At 33.0% G+C, this 22,475-nt stretch overlaps 1 protein-coding gene across 1 annotated transcript in view; it reads left to right on the forward strand.

Annotated features, from left to right (window-relative positions):
* The window catches only part of LOC119636335, a 225,947-nt gene that overhangs the window by 52,441 nt on the left and 151,031 nt on the right, over positions 1 to 22,475 (forward strand). The window contains exons 3-4 of the mRNA XM_038031637.1: positions 5,730 to 8,029; positions 8,187 to 9,057. Coding sequence (XP_037887565.1) covers positions 5,870 to 8,029; positions 8,187 to 9,057 — 3,031 coding nt within the window. The 5' untranslated portion in view covers positions 5,730 to 5,869. The remainder of the gene's footprint in view (positions 1 to 5,729; positions 8,030 to 8,186; positions 9,058 to 22,475) is intronic.

Consider the following 22,475-nt stretch of genomic DNA (forward strand, 5'->3'; position numbering starts at 1 on the left):
TGAAGGTTTTATGTTGGAACGGACAGCATGGTAGTTAAAAACATTAAAGGATTCACAGGCCGACAGATTGATCAACGGATTCGTCGACTGAACGGAAAATTTAAGAAACAACTCAACAGTGTAGAGTGACAGACAGGAATGTCCATAATTTGACACGATATCCAACGGAATGGCAGAACGAAGAATTGACGGACTGAAAAAAGGATGGATCAAGAAATTAACAGTTTGACGGTGTTAGTTAATCCTCCTCCTCTGTCTGACAAAAAAAAAAAAGAAAACAAAAATTAGTTCGAGGGCTATTTCTCAGTGTCATTAAAGGAGGCTCACAGTCTATGCAGACAATCATACGTGCCTTAGCTGAGCTAGCTAGTTCGGTCTATCTGGATGGGTGAATTTCAATGGTATCTCACTGACACTCCACCGACGATTATGTCTAAAAGAGTTGCACGAATGAGTAGGCGAACGACACAAACGCGCTTAATCCAGTCAATTATTAAAAATATTATTAAGATATTGTTGTGCGGTCATTTAATTATTTATATGGTTAGTAATAACCTGTTCTGCTGCTTCACTGAACAAATATCTCCGTCAGTTGGAAATATTCCTTTTTTATTATTTTAAAAATGAAGGGCCCAAATGTACATAAATGCCTCTTCAACCTCATTTAACATTCGTGTACGACGGAACTATTGCTATTACTTTTGAAAATGTCTGTTAATAAAAAGTTTTCCTTTATTTTGTTAATGTGTAATTGATGTCATGCTGGACTTGACATATGATAACAGTTTAATAGTAGTGACATACAAACAAATGTTGCGTATTAAACAAGGTATGTACAATAACAAGACATAATAAAATTATTAAATATACACTTTTTGTAAAATAAATGTACACAAGTCTTTTATTTGTTTAACACGTCATAAGTAGATGTTTTCTATATTATTTTTTATATATTACTCTGTGAAGAAACGAATTTTTCCTCTTTGGAAAAATCGACCTTTTAATAAAGTAATGCCGGGGCGACTTATGTATATCTCCTCATTTCTTCTATATTTCAATTTTCTTTTATTGATTAACGTATATCACTAGGTAAATTACGCTGTTCAAATAATAAAGAAAGGTGTGTAAACTTCAAATGCCAACACTTAACTTAAATGACCTATCGTCAGTGATCATCGGACGGAGCGGACGGGCTCCTTTCAAAACGTACCTAGTTCGGCACCTATAGCGGATGATGATGGATTTTATTTTGATTGGTGGTGTGTTACTTAGTGGGTGGTTCGATCCAGAAGAGAAAGAGGGCATGTCCAGAAGAGAAGAGGAGTTGACGTTGCCAATCGGTTAGTTGATCACATTCGTTCTTACTTATAGCATAGAGCAACCCTATGCATCCCTCACTAGGGTTTAACAAACCGCTTGCTATAAAAGAAAACAAATGAAAAGTAACATATACTTACTCCATATTAAATACATACATGGAAATAACTTATAACTACCTGTAGTCCTTAGTATATATCCGTTAAGGATTCTTGACCCTTTCATTCATATTGTCATTCATATCCGATATTCTTTGCTAACGTATCCATTTCTTGGGTCTTATTTCAATATTGATTCATTATCTACTTCATTTATTACAAGCTTTACCTTTTCCCATTGCCTACGGTGGCTTTTACCTCTTGGACACCTGAATAAGAACACAACAGGTTTACTATTGCAAGCACATCGAATGCTTTCGTAGATCGATCTACTCTCTCTATCTATGAAGAACTGTTTCGTGGATCTTGACTGTTTGACGGCCGTCTACAAACCTATATCCATTGTTTCAAACGTTGTTGTAGTGTATGTTTATTGTATCTTTCCAGCGTTTTAAAAATGTTAAGACGCAATTATATCAATCAAATTGTAGAATATTTTAAAAAGCTATATTACAATTTCTTTTCTGAAAGCTCCTCCATTATCCTGACATGTTGTATATCATATTTAGACGTAAGCAAAAAAACAAAAAAAAAAAAAAACAAAACTCATTCGATAATAAAGACTTTTTCAACAGCTGCTTAGCAAAGTATATTATTATAGCGCTCAACAAATCAAACAGTAATCGATCGATAGCTTAGCCATCACCATTAACGTGAAAGATGCATATTTTTGCGTATTTATATTACTTTTAAACAATTTTTATGAGTTTCTCTTTTACTCTTTTCTTTGTTTTCTCATCTGCCAGCCGAGGATTTTTCTTTTCTTTTTGCTTTGTGTAAAAGTTTTTTATTTGTTTTCATGTTTGTTTGCTGACTGGCTTCTAGTGCTAACAGTCTACTATGCGTACGGATTATAAAATGAATGTATTAGAGCAAACAATGTTTTCAATTGTTTTATTCCAATCTTGCACTCATTGCAGTTTGTAGTTGTGTAGTCATCTTATTGCAAAGTAATCGTCGATAGAATAGAATATAAAATCTGCTTATAGTGTAGTTTACTATGTATGCAATTGTTTGGATTTACGAGCTAATAGCAAATGTTTGTTCTCCGCTCTCTCCGCCGTCAATATATAGCGAGCGATACTAACAGTGGTGTCCGTGACTGGTAGCGAGAATAAACAAAGCAAATGTACAACTTTTCGTCATATTATCTTTTACTTGTTTGTTGCTTTGTTTTTTTTTTTTTTCATATAAAAATAAAGAAATATAAAAAAAAAAAAAAATTCTACTTTATATCATTTTTAACATACATATCTCTTCATCTCTCTCTCTCTCTCTCTCTCTCTCTCTCTCTTTGTCACTGTTACCCTTTAAAAAATCAATGAACGCATAAAAACCCTGATAAAAATAACGAGAACATTGTGTACATTGCATGTTTTACATGCATTAACACATTTTCCTACTTCACAAGGGAAAGCATCATCTTGAACTGAGAGCTCACTCACTTTCAAATGTGTGATGCGTGTGAGAAATGTTGCTATTACAATAGTGAATGAAGAAATGTGTTTCGTTCTCAAGATGAATGAAAATGAAATTTAAGAGGAATTCAACAAACTTACAAACTTATTGTTTGCAAATAAATAAATCTTTTTTGGGCATCCTTGAGAAAAAATCAACAAATTCTTTCACCAACTTGAGAAAATAGTTTCCTTTTGCCTTCGCACAAAACACATTCTTATCTTTAAGAAAGTTTTTTGTGCACTTTTTCTGCAGCGCGCAAAAAAAGTGATAAAAAGGATGCGGTTGATACCTTTCGTTCTACGAGCGATTATCTTTCATAAAACGTAACTCATCAGTTGAGTGTTAAGAGGAAAACGTTATATAAAAACAATATTTTTTTTTTTTTTTTTTTTTTTTTTGGATGATATAATAAACTTAAAAGTGGAAGATGAATGTTTCCCTAGAGCACCCAGTTTCTGTCTATACATAAAAGTCTAGAGCGTTTAATATTTTAAAGCGTAAGAAATTCGAATTTTTCAACAAACTTTTTAGCAAACTATGCGTTTTTATTAAATTTGTTAAACATAAGGTTGAAAAACTTAGATACATCGGCGTTAGGTATAATCCCAGAGGAACTGCTTTCAAATACATGCAGCATATGTATATAATTTGTACTGGGTTTAAGCATATCTCTACCAGCTTATGTACAGTAGATCCCTGTAACATGTGTTTATATGGGATAGATTCGTAGAACGCAGCACAAAAATTGTATCTGTGTTCGTACAGCACGCGAAAAGGTGTTCGGATGTGCTCTGGGATTCATCGAAAGATGGTCTCGTATATTTTTTATGTATTTGAAAACCCTGTTATTAAAAAGGGTCTGTTCATTGCTTTGATTAGGACAATTCTAGAATATGCGGGCGATAGTTTGGATTCCAGGATATGAATGTGATACTGATTTACTAGAGGCTGAGCAAAAACAAAAATTCTTATATTTGCCTTACGATGGCTGGGATAGAGGCCCAGTCGTAATATGTTTCTACTTGTTAACCGCCTAAAATTGATTAAACCTATTAATCGGGAAACAATTATGACTACTTATTCTCTTTAGCTGATTCGGTTAGCCGACTCAAAATGTTAATAATTCGCTCACTGTAATTGTGAACGGTGCTGCTTTCCACATATAGTAATATTTCTGTAAATAGATATTGATTATGTTATAGATAGACAACATAAATAGTTATAAGTTTACCGCTTTTAGTTGTTTAGTTGTAGCGTAGATGGACAAGAAATACCACAGCAAATAAAAAAAAAAAAATGTAATTTTAAGCTTCCTTCTGTAATGTGAATGGCTGGCTGTCTTGCAGTTAGCTATCTGCAACTTGCTTGGGTTTTATAAGCTGGCAGAACTTATGTTGCGGAAGATCTCTAACTATCAACTCTGCAGTTGCCGTTAAGACATATCTCGTCCGCCCTGTTCGAGAAATCCATCCAATTCATACAATTTGCTTAGAATACCAACCAAGACGCAAAAAGTTGTTCGATCAGAATCGATTCGCGTGTACCTCTAAAGCACTAGATGACGCAAAGGGAGTATAAAACTCTGAAACCAAAATTCTCATCCGGCAATTTAATGTCTATGCTCTTTACATTCATAAGTTTCGAGCTCTGATAGACTTGACAGTAAATTCTTTTTTTATTCTCATCTCACATACCTCGCAACACGGCGATGGTCAGAGAGAAATGAGGAAACCGAAAAAGGTAGAGAGTGTTCACAACCTACTGAGTTGTATGCGTTCGTGTGGCCATACAATCATTTCTCAAGTGTAATAATAGCGCTGGTCATCTTTACTTGGTTGGATCGAAATTTCGGATATAGGGTATACCTTGACTGTGGGCGAATTAACATTCGTAATGCACTCGTTCTATTCTCATTGCTGGTGCGACGGGAAATTTCATTGAGTAATTAGAACCGTGCCATGTTAACAATTATTATGTCAAAGGATTGGAATTATCTCCCCTACGATCAATGCGATGCATACTTTTATTCCCTTTTTATGTTGCATTCAAATGTTAATCTTAATGTTAATGTTAATTAATTTTGTAACCGACTTTCTTTCCACATTCTATACTAAGTAGGTAAAGAAATTTATGCGACCATATACAGCATCTCGAGGTACAGAAGCTAAAAGGCTAACCTTTCATTATTTTAACTAAGTTAGATTCGTTTTCTAAACCGACTTGGGCTTGTTTGCTGGTCTATCGGCAAATGGATTAGTTTGAAGATTTTTTAGGGCCATGTCGTTGTATCACAAAAAAAACTTTTTTCCAACAAAAATCGATAAGAAGTAAATAATATTTCGATTTATTAAATTTGAAATTTGGATGAAGAAGGGGGCTCTGCCTCCCACTACTGCTAAAGTTGCTAAAAAGATAATGATATATGCAAATAAATTAACTGGAATGAGGTCGGATTCTGTGGACTCATTGCGTAGACCCTTCACCATGTAAAGCTTATGAAGTGTTAGCCTTTATATGGCAAGAAGCTGTAAGCTTCGATATTGAATTCGATACGAAAAGTTGAAGCGCTATGTTAGCTGAGTTGCCGAAAGGATTTGCTTGAAGTAGAACATATCAATTTATGTTATATAGACAGCACTTAGTGAAAAGAATTTAAAACCCCTTACCCATCCATGATCCCCTATTTTACCATACGATAAATTTTGTTTATTAATAAGTTGAAAATGTATAGACTATCTGTGTAAAATATCTGTTAATAATCGCTTTGTTTTATCTCTTATCAATTCATTTCAGATCTTTAGACATTAAAGTGAAAGCTTGTGAAAATGGAATTCCGCGCATTCACCTGATTTTTGAAATGAATTTTTTGAAAAAAATTTCGTCATAATGTAATAATCCTTTGAGACTAAATCAACGTTTGCTTAGTTAACATAATGATCCAAATATACCGGTTGTGTGTGCTCGCGCACATAGTAGCAACTCTTCCCGCTATAGAAGCAATGGCAACTGCTTTCATTAGAGAGCAACTAGAACATAAACAACAGCAGCCACAAACTATAATAAATGCTAAGAACTCTGCAAGTTTCGCAGAATATAATGACAATGATAAAGTATCTAATAATGAGACTACGCTGGTATCGGCCAATACCTACACGGGATACAATCACGTAATTGACAGGTCAGCTGATTTGCAACAAGGGAAACAGAAAGTTTCAATATCATCTGAATTAAATCCGTATTACAGGACAGATGATGGCGTAGAAATTTTAAAATATCACAAAAGTCCATATAGTAGCAATCTATCGGCAACAATAGGACCAACGGTAGTATATCGTAATTTAAATGCACCTGAAAATTTAAATTCATTGAAAAGTCACGAAACAATGCAAAAATTGGAGACAAATGATGAAAAATGTAATTGGCAAATGAACAACTCAGCGATGGTAACGGACAACGCGTTGCCTGAACCGGTAAAAGCAACGGAAATGAAAACAAATGTTACTGCGATTCATGTGATAGCATCATCACAGCATGCAGATAAAGTTCCGTGGGTGAGTAAACAATCCCAAAATCCAAATATTAATGGTAGAGATTTAAAGACCTCACTAGCGTTGACGATGATGATGATGATGATGATAAAGGCAACAAAAACTGAAAGCGTAAACATGCAAAATACTGAGGATTATACGATGACAGAAAGAAACTTTTTCACCAATGGAATTAAGAATAATAATTTACACGCAACCATTCAACATCAAGACACTCGAGCGGAAAAAGAATCCAGCACCGAAATGAGTATGTTAGAAAGTGAAAAGCAAAACGAGGGAAATTTAAGTAAAACAAATAATGCCAGCCATGTAAGTACAAAAGTACACGCAATAGCTAACCTTTTTGATGGAAAGGGGGAAAATGCTGGGCAATCGGAAGCTTTCACCGAAGAAAGTGTTCAAAATGATAAGGAAAAGATTAATAGAGTTGCGAATAAAAGCGAAAGAGAAACAAATCTTACAAAATTGATTCATATTAGAGACGATGGTGTTCAACATCTTTGCAAAGAAGTTGCAAAGAAGAGCAGTAAAGAAGTCTCAATTCAACCTTTAATGATAACTAAGAGTAGTTCAGAAGAGATTGTAAAACTTCAATTTCAACCTTTGCTTCCTGTTGGGCAAAATTTTCAAAAGACTCAAAAAACAGTAATGAGAAAAGTTAAAGAGGAGCCGGAAAGGACATTAACAACAACAAGCGAGCAGGACACTCGCAATAGCATTGAAGGAGAGAAAAAACGATATCACCAAATACGCGAAGTGAGTTCAAAAGGAACAGATATTTCATTGCAAAATATCGAGACTATGAAGAAGGTTAGCAGACCGATCGATCTTGAACGTATAAGTCCGATTAATGGTTTCGAAGAACCAAATAGAAATCGCTCAGATAATTTGCTTAGGCAAAGTGAGGAAAATTCCCATCATATTACTAAAGCAAAAGCAAGCTATCTAAGCGAACGTCTTCAAGTAAATATAAACGATAAAGGAAACTTTTCCGAGATGAATGAAAGGAAAATTCTTCGAAAGTGGAGAGAAATCCCGGCCGAGATAAGTAAAACTTTTGAAATGCGTTTAACCACAGAACGCTCAGAAATAAATAAAGACGACTCTGCTAAAACGGATGAGCGGCAGCTACAGATCGATCAGATAACGACATCCCAGCCTACAAGCACTCAGTATTTTTCATATAATGTTGAAGAAGAAAGTAAAGCCGATATATTACAGCTGCTGAAGAATAAAGCTTTAAGTACCGTAAAGAAAAACCCAAAAGTGTTCGGGCAATCGAAAAGTAATTCTACTAAGAGCGAAGAGAGAATAAAGAGTGATTTTACAAATACACAAGATCTGAAAATATTTCTAAATTCAAAATTTAATTCTAATAGTAGCGAAGATCGAAAATTGAAAATCTCTCAACCGATGAACAGTTATGCTAAAAAAAGTGATTGTGACTTAAAAGAGAAGTTATCTAAAATATGTTTAAATGATTCATTAAATGAATTAAAAAGAAAAAATACAGTTAACCGTTATAGTAAAACGAATAAAAATGATGTGAAAATAAATAGAGAAAATTATAAAAATATTCTTTCATCGCTTCTACTCAATAAATTTTTACGACCAAAACGAAAAAAAACTCATTGAAGCAAAATTAATAAACTTTGAAAATATTGCCAGCACTTCAATAATAACATCCATGCCGTTCATACAGCATAGCAATATTACACAAATGTCCTCGAAATACGAAGCAAATATAGAAAATTACGTGAAAAATATTGAACAAAATATGACAGAGTATAGTAGTAATAGTACGAATACCACAGAGACTGAAGAAATTACGGAATTCGTTACAAATAATATCATGATAACTGAATCAGCACTGAAGGCAACAAATGAAATTTCATCATATAATGATTTGTGTTGTGATGGTGCAAAAAATCAAAACAATTCTTTAATACTCGATGCCGACGGCATTGTAGAAAATGATGATGTGTTGGCAACAACAACAACAATCAAACAAGCATCTATAACAAAAACACAAACACCTTTAACACCAGAAACTAATATAAGCAATGCAATAAACAATAGCAGAACAAGTGGGGCGTTTCATGATATGATAAAAATAACGAAAGCCTTTACCAGCATTCCAACTATAGCTGACACAGATATCATTAGCGTTTTGAGTGAAAATAATAATAATAATAATAATAATTTGCAGTTATTGGCGGAAACCACAAAGCCAAGTATTACAAATTTGTTAACCACAACCGGTACCGCAATCACTGCACCTATAATTGCAACAACAACTGCCGCCACATCGTTGTGGCCAGTTAAGCATGCTGCTGTGGTTGAAGGTGAGGTTATTTTGGGTGGTTTAATGATGGTTCATTCACGCGAAGATACGATTACATGCGGTCCCATAATGCCACAAGGTGGCATACAAGCATTAGAAGCTATGCTCTATACATTAGATCAAGTCAATAAGAATCAATTATTACCTAATGTGACATTAGGTGCACACATTTTGGATGATTGCGACAAGGATACTTACGGTCTAGAGATGGCAGTAGATTTTATTAAAGGTAAGCTTTTTTAAATTATGATAAATGAAATAAATTTTTTTTTTTGTTTTGTTTTTTTTTTTTTTTAAGAATTTAGTTAAGTAAAATTTCGAATTAGTCAAAAAAAAAAAAAAAAACTCTTCTTATGAATTATGCATCGAAGTGAGTGAAATTTATATATGCAAATGCCTGTTCTTCGAGGCAACTAAAAGGAAGTGGAATATATTTTATTTAAAAGTTCCGTAGCGTCTTACTTGCGGTCAATTTGCGAATATATTCGCACTCTTTTGTTTTCTTGTTACTGTTAATGGTCTGAGCGTTTTCTCCCGCTTTTCTTTATTTCATTATTGTGCTTGAGTTGTTATTAATTTATTATAAATTCATTTTCATAAACAAATGCCCGCATAATGCTTGTGCGTTCTTTGTGGAATTTTATGCGCGTTCACTCAACTGATTTTCATGCTTGCGTGATGCTTTTAAAAAGAATATTTAAAGTTGTAAAAAATAAAAAAAAATTATGCATAAAAACATGTACGTGCATATATTCATTCGTACGAGCAGTTGAAAAGTTTAATGCAAATAACGAAAATACAATTAAATACTTTTAGAACGAACTTTGAAAGCCAGTCATATAACTGCAACTGTTGCAAATGAAGGATTAAGATTCAGATATATTTTATAAAGCTTTCCATATTTAATTTTTTTACATAAAATACGCAGTTAGATACGTGTATATGTCTCGATGAAGAATATAATATCATATACATCCATCGACTTGTAAAGTACATATGCGGGTGGGGGGATACCAAATATTTTTTGTTTTGTCTCATCACGCAACGGTTGTTCCTCTGTGCAGGCAACACGATGATGGTCAGAAACAAGTGGAAAAAGAGATAGAGAATCACCATAGGTTAATGGCTAACGTATCTGATGTTCAACTGTTATGCCTCTAATGTCTGAACACTGACTCCATCTACGTCCAGGTATGGTCTATCGCATTGAGATTTGAATTGACGGATACCAACTGCCCTTATCTATGTGGCAATAGTATTATATGGCTTAAGAAGTGCGACGCCATCTGTTAGTAACATAATAGCGTTTTCTCAGTCAGGCGTTTGACCCTGTCTTTGGCTACAATAAGCAGTTAAAAATGTTAATTCTCCTAAGTTTACGATTTATTCACTAATTTAATTCTTATATATACATGACGTTTATCATATAAAAATTTAATATGCTGATATTTAATTTTAAAGATTTTCAGGCTGCTTCTGTCATTTACCGCAATGAATGACTCGATAAGAAGCGCGGTGCAATGTTTCGTTCGTCATTCTGGCTTTTAAGCAGCTATCGGTAGCCCAAGAAAAAATATCCTACACCGCCCTACCTATTCGTATAAGAACTTTTAAAAATAAGACGGGAAAGAGTCGAAAAAGTGATCTGAACCGTTTACGGTAATGTACGTCTTCGCCACCAAAACAAATTGTTGTTCCAAATTTCAACGAAACATTTCCAAGTCTATCGGCGTTAGGTTGAACACAAAAAAACAAGACGGACAGAGGGACAGACATGCTTATGTGGAGTCGGATTGATGTGATTTTGAATCTAGCGGTATAATCAAAAGAGAGTTTATATCGAGTTTTTATCCATAAACTCTTGTATCACAAGTTTTTTGCTTTCTACACCTTACGTAGAAAGCAATAAATTTCATATAACAACATTTTTCAACATTTTTTGGTAATTAATAATTCTGACTGTTTTCGGTACATTTTCTACGACTACATAAGATGATTTTATAACTTTGCGAGAACAACGACAGCAGACAAAAGGACGTATAAGAGAGGATAATGAAATTGTCATTACAGTCATCATTGTCTCATTAAAAAATTTATAGACTTTCGGTAGAGTACATTTCATAATACAAGTGATATGATAAAACTAGTATATCCTAATTTTTATAAAAATATTATTTGAAAGCTTTCATATCGACTCACATTAATAAAAAAATATTCATAAATAAAATCGAAGCATGAAATGAAATTCTGAAATTCAAATGTACAAGAACAACAACAACAAAACAGTAACAAGAGTTTCATTGAAATCATAAAATTTTTTCAATATTCAACAAGTGGCTTGAAAAGCATTTAATTAAGCAAACATAATTCAATAATAAATAAATTCCAATAAATTTTTAAAGCTACACACGTTGCTATGCTATTCCGTGTGTAGCATCGAGAATTAGGTTATTTGCACTCTCTAAAAATAAAAAAAAATTAATATAAAATTATAATAAATTCAGTCAGAGATATTTTTCGGCTCATCAAGGCTTAGGGTAAACACCAGTTTTGATATTAAACTATGAGTTCATTTTCAGTAAAATTTGCAATAAAAAAAAGTACTTAGCTCGGCTTGCATTGTGCAAGAAACTTAATGGCTACAAGCGTCACGACTTTTTTTTTTTTTTTTTTAATAATAAACCAAGCGGAAACATTGCAGTCGGCCAATGCAATCTATTTAATGCCTTACATTACTTCGCCTAGTACACAAATATCTTCATTTATTTTCCTAATAAAGTACCAAAAGAAGCTCTTAAATGGGGACACCAATAGTCAAAACTTTGGATATGACTTTGGATAGTAAAATATGAACCTGGCTCTCGTACACAAGCTTACATTTCGTAGGAGAAATTATATCGAATTGACGTTTGAAATGCTGAACCGTATGGCTATTATCGAGAATTTCTGAAATTTATAAATTTTTTTCCTATATCGATAAGGCTTTGTATGGAGAGTGGGCATGGAGTTTGTTCTCGGGCGAATATATGTACAAAATTTTGTCAAAATGTCTCTACGTTCAGCAACAAAATATGTGCACAGAGCTTAGCCAGGCAGAGAGATAGATGGACAGGTAGACGGAGGCCAAGCAAATTTAAATCGATTCATAAACTACTGTTCTAACCAAAATAAAAGTTGGATCCATTTTAAGTTCTTGCCCATATTATATAAATTCGCTTAAATTTAATGGAGCTGGTATACCAGTGTAGGAGAATTAAAAGCAAGAATTAAAAAAATTTTATATTTTATACAAAATTCTAACCTATGGCTATAAATGCGGAATTATGAAAATTAATGTTTAAACATTAGTATCCATATGCGTTGTGGTTAACGCAAATGCCGGCTTCATAATGTCAGTTTGGTTATAGGTTTTTGCAAACGTGCAGCAAATCAAAGTGGTTGAGGAAATCCAGTCATTACTTTGCCATCATAATGTTGAAATTTTGTATGAGAATATTTTTCATGTGAATATTTTGAAATTTTCAGTATTTTATGCCTTTTAGTACTTTACAGCTGTTTCTGGCATGGATCTCTCTTGGCTGTTAAAATTTCTTATCTTAATCAGGCGATTAGAAATATGTCTTCCGACTCTCATTTGCATTAATAAAAGTGAAGACTAGGTCAAGTTTTGCGGATGTTACATGGATGTCCTGGTACTACGAATACTGTAGGGTATAGCAAGAATTAAAAAAATTTTATATTTTCTACAAAATTTTAACTTATGGCTATAAATGCTGAGTTATGTAAATTAATGTTTAACCATAAGTATCCGTATGCGTTGCGTTTAACGCAAACGCTAGGTTTCAGTTCGGTTATATGTTTTACAAAAGTGATTCAGCAAAACTAATGTTTACTTTACCATCGTAATGGTGGAAGCTTGTAAGACCTTAATGAGAACATTTTCAAAATTTGTTGTTATTTTATAACTGTTTGTACTTTAGAGTTATTTTTGGGTGGATGTCTTTGGTTTTTAAATTTCTCATCTATATATATATATATACACCAATTAACAGAAAAAAACATGATGGATCGAATTTCCATCTGCGAAGCCTTGGCCAAACGGAATGAGATAGACCCATTTCTTAAACGGATGGTGACTGGAGACGAGAAATGGATCACATACGATAACCCTGTGCGAAAACGATCGTGGTCAAAGAGCGGTGAAGCACCTCAAACGGTGGTCAAACCAGGACTAACGGCCAGGAAGGTTTTGCTATGCATTTGGTGGGACTGGAAGGGGATTATTTATTATGATTTGCTTCCATAGGGCCAAACGCTAAATTCTGATCTCTACTGTCAACAACTGGACCGTTTGAAGATAGCGATTGACCAGAAACGGCCAGAATTGGCCAACAGGAGAGGTGTCGTGTTCCACCAGGACAACGCTAGGCCACACACATCTACAGTGACTCGCCAGAAACTTCGGGAGCTTGGTTGGGAAGTTTTAAAGCATCCGCCATACAGTCCGGACTTGGCACCAAGCGATTATCATCTTTTTCTTGCATTGCAAAAATTCTTTAATGATAAAAAATTGGAATCTAGGGAGGATTGTGAAAATCGACTACTAGAGTTTTTTGCAAATAGAGACCAGGACTTCTATGAGAGAGGCATTTTGAAGTTACCTTTAAAATGGCAACCAATCATACAACAAAACGGTGCATATTTGACCCAAATCGGACAATCCGAAGCATGTTAAATAAAGTCCTGAAGTTCATATAAAAATAATGGATTTCTTTTTCCCCAAACTAATATATACATACATATATTATTCATAAAGAAATAAGTATTTAGTTTTCACTTAATTGGGTCGTATGAGTGTTATTTAATTTAAAATGTGAACATTTTTTAGGATAAATTGCACGTTCATTAGCTAAGGCATACGTAGGAAATTATTACTAATACGACATGGCTACCAACATTAATTTATAAAAGCTAATAACATTTTATTACAATATGCGTTGACTTATTCTCCTGAGAGAAAGGAAATAAAAATATATATAAACACGATCCATATGCCTGAAGACATGTTATTAAAAATCTATTCGTATATTATGTATCAATGTGTATTCACATATCACGTACGCCTTAAGCAGAACGGGAAACAATGTTGATTAAGGCAGTTCTTCATATCAATTTATTACGTTATTTCCGAAAGAAAGCAGACAAAATTTCATTTTAATGACAAAGCGTGTCAACAGCTCTTGCATATGTGCATCAAAAAAGCATCAGCTGTCGTAGGAAGACGACAGCAATTGGTATTTGATAAACTTTGATACACTTCGAGCGACGGCAGCGAAACTGCTATCAATATTGCTATCCTTTGTGGATCGTTATTTCAAGTGCCATTAAATTTCAATAACAAACATATGTAAAAATGCAATTTTCTTCAAATGTGAATGACATTCATTCATACATGAATATTTAAAAAAAAAAAGTATGCAATAACAAATGGATTTTCATTTAAATAAAAGATAAACAACACGCGCATTTCGCGATGCTTGTAACTACTAGCAATGTACGCACACACCGCATGATAGTGCAAATGTTTGTTACATATAATGTGTGTAGAACACATTAGCGATTTCATATGCATGGTATACTAATATTGCTTATCTATTTGTAACAAGGACAACACATGCCATCAAATTATGAATTAATTTTGCTATGAATTCCTATTCGCTGATTTAAATAACTTACTTAAACCGTTTTGAGTGATTTAATTGTATCGATCCGATTACCTTGCTTATCCCTTGCTTCATTACGTTGTTAAACACAAGTTTCAAAATTTGAATATTCAATGTCGTAAGAAACCATCGTAGCGGGTTGAATGATAATCGAATACCATAAACGTATAGTAAAGCTGACACAGCTGGATTTCTTTGCATTAAGTTTTCTTAAAGTTTTGTTTGCGGTTTATAGGTGAACGCAACTTTCATACGCAAAGAATTGAAGAAATCATTTTACTAAATTTCCGCAGGCGCTATAATACGGCACTTGCCTTTCGTTGCTCACAGGCCATAAGAAATGGCTTTAGTTGGAAAAATACGATCTCCTTGCAGATTGAATCGCTTTGCCAAGTGTCTACAAACTTTTTATGCCTTACACCATTTGCGGTGCGGAATGTGTGATGTGGATGTGTATATAAGTAGCAAAAGGATCTAACTTTTATTACTTTTATCGATTCAAAACCGTTCTCTGGATCATTTGAAGCTTTCTTTTCCGCCTACTAAAATTTTGTATTCAAAATTAGTCAAGAATAGAAATTTGTGGCATAAATTCCCTGCAGTATGTGTGGACCATATATATATATATAAGGGCTCTCATTGAAAGCAGGCTTTTATATCTCTACAAAGTCTAATCCTTATTACTCTGGGATGAAAAAAAAAAATGTGAAGAATAATAATATTTTTGATAAAAAAAATTTAGTTTGCTGAATTTGAGCCACGTCAGTTGACGTTTTGGTCCTCCTCTCAAACAAAGAGCTATATGGACAGTATGCCTTAACAAGGAATCAAGGTGAAATATTTGGTATCGTGTGACGAAAAATATATGAAAAGACGAAGTGATGTAGGGTATTATGAATAAGTGTACATAAACAGTAAGCTTATGATATATGTTGGTTGGTTAGATCAATATAGACATATTTGAGGAAAGATTAATAATTTTGCGTAAACTTTGAAAATATGTATATTAAAATGTTCTTTCTAAGGTATTTGCTTAGGTTGAAAGTGATCCTTTTTTTAAATAGACTGTGTATGCCTGAGGTTTGTCTTTCTCGAATCTTTGGTCAATTTGATACACATACACATGTCTTTTTTCGGCTTTTTTCAACTGCAGGCATATCTTACGTAAAACTGATGCCATACTTATTCATATATTATGCTCATGTATGTACGTAACCCTCTTGTAACACTATATTACTTAGTATGTTTTCATTCAAATACGAAAAGAAAATACCGAAAATGGTATTTGTGTAATAGGATAACGGAATTTTTCTTCCACCTTCTAGTAAAAACCAAGTAACTTATATGGAATCTCGAAGTAAAGCTTCTTATAATGGCATTAAAAAAAAGATATGTTTTTCATACCTTTTGGAAAATTACTTCTTCTTTTTATATTGGCTTCTAGTCTTATATAATACGCTTTCGCACAACACGAGATTTTGTCGCTATCACGTTATACATGGGTTACCTGGAATTCGTTCATAAGGCATTGAAAAATGAATTCTGGCTCTAAAACCTTTTGTTTACTAAAAACAGATTTATTTTTTGAAATTTACATAAAAAAATTAAAATATTTATTAATATGCGGCTTTTTACATATGAAAATAAAGCGTATGTTGTGCTCCATATGATATGCAAAAAAGCTTTTATTAGCCTGAATAGATAGCAGATGACAACCATGACCTTTCTCTTTAGGAGACAACATCAATTTGAGATTTGGATTATTAGTATGCAAATTATTAGGCATAAGAATCTTACTCTGTAGAATTAAATAATGTGCTTGTGTTAATTAATAAAAGGTATATGAAAGAATCATAAAAAAAAGTGTTTTTAAAGGACAAATTGGACTTGAATTCTAGCTGATTGGGTTCAGAAAACGATTTGATTTCTTTTTTTTTCTGGCAAAAGATCTTTTGAAAAAATCTCATCAAATCGGTAAATATTCATTTTAATTTTTCAATATATTATTCTGCAGGTAGGTTTAAAAATTCGAGGCAGTAGATTAGGTGAAAACCCTTTTAAAGCCAGAAAACCTTATCAGTTCGATTTTTTGACCCATTTCATGTCTCACATCTTCCCCCATAACACTATTATTAAATGCTTTAAAAAGCGTTTAACGCAATACTTTCTTTTTCTTTTTTTTTTTTGAATCCACTACCGTATGGTTTTGTCAACACGTTTGCAACGCCTATATGAAAACTGGTATATACGTAGGGTATAGTCTTGATCAGTATCAAATTCTGCATGGAGTTTCGCATTTGTGTGGTTAGTCTCGGTTTTGAATTTGGCAAAACTACTGGGCACTCTTGTTATCGAAAATAGGTGAAGACATTTGAAACGGCCCTGTTTTTCCTCGCTCGTCATTCGTATCCAACAAAAGATATAAAAATAAAAATTTCCATATTTTTCAACTTTGTAGAGTATGGAAATTTTTGTTTTTCGTTTCATTCTTTAGTGCATATAAAGGATTCGGTTACTTTCGCTTACAATTCTTCTAGTTGTTGTTAACAGTATTTGCGGTGTTTCTCTCGCTCCCTGTATACAAAAGAATTCACAAAAGAAATGCAAATCAATACAGAATGCAATACAATTCTGTCTGTTGTGTAGACGGTGCCAAGTTTCTCCTTTACAAACAAACAATAACCAAAAACAAGTATTGCGATAAAAGGAAGAACGTAGGAGCAAAACAGCAAAAACTTATGAAAGGGAAACTAGAACAGGAAGAAACTTTCTTTACGAAGATTTAGATGAGAAATGAAAAATGATAAATGTTTAGTTCACACTTTTTAAAAATTCTCCTCCCTTGACTACCGGCGGTTTCAACTGATAATCAATTTCTAAAGAATTATTCGATCACAATCGCCGAACGTTTTAATGGAACAATGTCAGCTTTCAAGGTTATATATGAACCATTTCATATAATATTGACATCATGTATTTCTAATATCTTGTCTGTGCAACTCAATATTGGAATAAGTTATCGTTGATTTTAAAATCGATTCCTTGAATACGTTTCGAAGAAAATTGACCATATTCTGAACTACACAAATCTCTTTTGTTGCTGGCAAGAAACGTCAATTAGGGATATTATGGAGCCAGATGATTATGACCGCAGCACTTCATTCAAATTATACATAGTTGAAGATATTTATGTCATAAAGCTTCTTAGACATTATAATCGTGTACATTGTAGCAATCTGTGTATGGATAGTTAGAACAATAATAGTAAACAAAAATGAAAAATGTGAAATATTTGTGTTAGTAATTTGCTTAGTATATTTAATATTTTCTTTTTATTAAGCACAACAGAACCTTTCTTTGCAAGCAAATAATATCAAATCCGTACGAATTCCTTAACATTTTTGTCATATTTTTTATCCGAATTTTATATAGAATGCGAAGAAAACCATTTATCATAAATTTCAAATGATATATGAATGAAAGAAAAATTAAGTGAAATCTCTCAATTTTCTTTATAGTTGAATATGTTCACGCTTTTGCTTTTGTCTTCTAATTCACATCCTTTATAGAAGATTTTTGCTGTGAATGGACTTGTCGAAGATTTTTCATCATCAAATTTATTGCGAAACAAACATGTTATCCTCAGTCAATATTTTATTAATTGTCTATGTCGCATGCGAGAATTATTTTTATCTATAAATATTTGCATCAATAGCTATTGCTTTAAGGAGAGTTCTTCATGCTTTTCTTCACCACCGACATTGGGAATTATTGTTTTGTATTGTAATAAAACTCCGCAATATACATCGAATGCAATTTATTTTTCCATGCGTTATGTAAATATCTAATATAATTTCTTTGCTGGAGGATATGCTTGGTATAAAACGGCTTTAATTTAGGGTTATGGGGCAACTAACGTCGAATTATACTCAATTAGGTAAACACTAACTGGAATTACAATTAAAGCTTGTGAACAAGCAAGGACGGTCGCTCTACAACTAGTAAAATTTTACAAGTCCGAGTGGCGCCGTTTAGTCTATAGCATAAAAAGAAAACCACGGTCTATTTGGTTATTAAATGCCATTAAATCCATTTGTTGCATGAATTCTTTCTATCATTATGATATCATTAAGAAGCTGATTGCCAGATACAAAAAATATTTCTATCTAGAACGTTAGAGTGAAAATTGTGTCGCAACTAAATCGCTGCGAAAAGTAATACAAAATGTTGTCTTCTTATTTTAAAAGTCAGCAAGTACGCCCTCAAGCAGAAAATATTTTATTCTTTGAATAATTTTCAAGATGTAAAAAAAAAGAAGCCATAAAAAGAAAGAATGTCTGATAGTATTTTTATTTAGCACATTCTCTGCGACTGCCTCAACTTTTCCTTGGCCAGAAGTATTGCATTTGGAACGATTAACCCTTTGAACATTCTACAATCAGGTTCAGAACAGAATATCAATTCTATACATTACTTTATTAATACTACTAAGCTCATTATCTAATGTACATTTTATTATTCTTTTTTTTAATTAGAGCCGATAGCCTGTGTTGCTAGTGCTCAATGTCCTTTTTTTAGTCTAAGAATTCATTTCATTAGTCTAAAATTAAAATAATAATAATAATAATATTTTTATTTAAGCCGTCCGTTGTCAGGGCCTCTCCAGGGAGAACACATATATTGCAGCCCATGATTTTTTAAACTGATACAAATATGTCGTTGCATTCGACGTCGGACTGTAATGAGAAGCCAGTGTTTGACATATATGTAACAATTAGTAGACAAAGAATTAATAAATTTTATTGTTTTGTTTTACTAAAGAAATGATATTTAAAAATGGTTATGAAAATGTTCATGCAAGTAAACTGTGCCTTGCTTCACAAGTATCGTTCACACCGAGAATCGAATATTTTAAAACCATTTGTAGACGAAAAAGTATCACATAAATAAGGAAAAAGGTGCAGCATGCAAGATGAGGAATGCCGCCATCAAATTTAGACTTGACTTGTCTCTCGCTTGTTTTTGTCAAGGTTTTCATAAACAAGAAATATTTGCACAAGTGACAAAATAGAACAAGAAAAAGCCCAAAAGGAGGGGTTTTGTAGGCTATTGCTTCTGAAAATGATGGTTATATGAGAATTTATCACTTTAGTCTGCAAAACACAAGCCCCTTTATAAGGCATAAAAAGCTTTTATCAATAAATCCCTTGACACTTAGGTGTTTAAAAATATTTCACGCAATTTATTTATTTATTATTTCCTTTTTTTTTTTTTTTGTTCTTTGCTTTAATACCCTCGCACTGAGAGTTTTGTTCTGTTATTCAAACGTACACAAACCCATATAAATTTCGTGGTATGGTTAGCTTGTTTTTAGCGACCTCAACAGCTACGTTATTTATTAACTGTTGGCATTTTTTGCTTAAAATTTATTTGACAGTTGAAAATTGCGTTTTTTATTTTTTTTTATTTTGTTCTTAAATGCACGAAGCATTTGCAAAGCGAAAATTCAGTCCGTGTAAAATGCATTTAAAATTAATCACCAAAGTTATTTAAACTAAGGTAAAGTTAAAGGAATAAAATTTCTCGCAAACGCTTCCATTTAGAAGGAAGAGCACGTCTGCGTGAATAAATCGTCAAAAAATAAATTAAATAAAACAAAAAAAAAAAAAAAAAACAATTCATTCAGAATAGTCCTTAGGAGAATTTCGTTAACAGATTTGCGACTTCAGAGAAATTTCAAATCATTTTCTCTTCTGTTTAGGCTAAAAAAGAAAAAAAAGAAGATATGTCACGTTTACCACATTTTATTACGACTTTTTGGCAACAAATTGTGTGACTTCATTATTTCCTTATTCATTGTCATCTGTTATTATGTCCATTATTACGTCACTTAACAAAAAAAAAGAAAAAAACAAAACAAAAGTTTTGTGCCAATTGTATAACCAAGACATTGTCAACGTTTTAATGGTTTATGAATATGCGCCGGAGATCACATGAAGTTTACATATTCCCGGTCAACAACAAAATTTCGACTTAGCCATAAACCGTTGTCTCTCTCTCAACTTGCGTTTATTGAAATCAAGATTTGGAAAAGTTTTCTTATCCTCAACTTTTTACTTATATTAGTCTCGTCAGACTGAGCTTAAGAGCCACTAAAATTCAACGATTAAAAAACTGATAGGAAAAAAAAAAATGATCAAATTTTTAGTTTAGAAATTCAAATTGGTTTTTCCTGTTCGTTAATAAGATCTTTATCCTGCGTTCAAAAGCGAAACGGTTTCTAAGAATTGCTGCTAAACATAAACAAAAAGTGGGATTATCAGATGTTTGCAAAAATTTTGATCAGTCAATTCTACAGGTGAAAATGGTGAAGAGATGGGGAATATGTCATGAAATATAGCGACCAACGCTTACCAATTTTTAGAAAACAAATTTTCTTTAATTAGAAAATAAATTTTCTTTAATTAATTTAGGAGTTAAATAGCCTAAAAAGCATTATGCTAGGTCTCACTGCGTTGGGCGCCACTTTGTCATGAAACTCTTGAATTTTTTCTTTTCCTCGCCGCCGAGGATTTAAAAATTTTTCTTTAGACAAAGAAAAAAAATAAATAAAATAAAAATAAAATAAAACGAATGAAATAATAAAAAAACAAACTAAATGAACGAAAAGGTCTGGTCAGTTTCCGGATGTGCGTCTGTCGCCAGTGGGTCAGTCGGTCATCGTCTAGCGTCGGCCCTACATGGCCACCATGTGCACGCCCTACACCTCAGCCACAGCGGTGGCAGCGCACGCTTAGCCACACATGGGTAACAACAAAATCGGATAGCTTAAAGGAAAAGATAACATAACTTACAGTACAAGCAAGGTGGTAGTGTTCGTTTACTTGGTGAGTATCACTGCTTTCACTGTCGGCCGCAGCTATCCTAGTGCTCCCGATAAGTTGTTGCTGTTGTTGTTGCTTCTGCCTTCAATTTTATTACCTCCCTCTGATTCGTTGCTGGGGGTGTAACAAGGTGATGGTGACTGCTTCACTGGAAGCGGCGATAAATCCTCAGGACTTTGTAGTAATAAACCAATTAAAAGCCCTTTTTTGTTTTTCGCATTCATTCATATATTTATTATTCCTCCTTTTTTTTTTTCAAATATCTTATGCTGCTTCACTGGCTTATTAACTATACATTTTGTTGTTAACATTAATAAATGGAGTCTAATTAATCAATTATATGTGTAAGTGTTCATTGTGTGTCAAGGGTTTTTTTTCCTTTTTTTTTTTTTTTTTATATTCCCAGCATCACATGGGTTTACGTGTATTATTTGCACAGGCTCTCGCGATAAGCATCTCTAACTAACTTTATATGCGACGGCTGTACCCGTTCTACATGAAAAAAAAATAACGTTCTACATATGCTGTCCTTTGCTTTTCGATAATTTTCTTCCACAATAAGCGCAATTTCTGAGGCAAAAATGAATCATTTAGTTACTTTAATTAAATCGAAGAATTATGCCAACACCTATGTGATATTAAGACCGTGTCAATCAACAAGCCCTTCATTATCAGTCCTCCTTTTTTTCTTTTCAATAATTAGAATGGCCTCTTTTATAATGTTAATCAAAATTACTGTATTTTCTACATATGCTGTTCTTTGCTTTTCGATAATTTCTGAGGCAAAAATGAATCATTTAGTTATTTTAATTAAATCGAAGAATTATGCCAACACCTATGTGATATTAAGACCGTGTCAATCAACAAGCCCTTCATTATCAGTCCTTTTTTTTTTCTTTAACAAAATGTGTCGTTTTCGTTCTGTTTTTGTTTTCGATGACGTTTTCTCCTTATAATTAATCAAACTTTCTTTGGTGCAGAATAAATTTAAAAGTGCAAAATCTTTGCAATTTTCTTAAGGAACACTTGTTTATTTATTT

Source organism: Glossina fuscipes, unplaced genomic scaffold (assembly GCF_014805625.2).
Source record: "Glossina fuscipes isolate IAEA_lab_2018 unplaced genomic scaffold, Yale_Gfus_2 28, whole genome shotgun sequence".
NCBI lineage: Eukaryota > Metazoa > Arthropoda > Insecta > Diptera > Glossinidae > Glossina > Glossina fuscipes.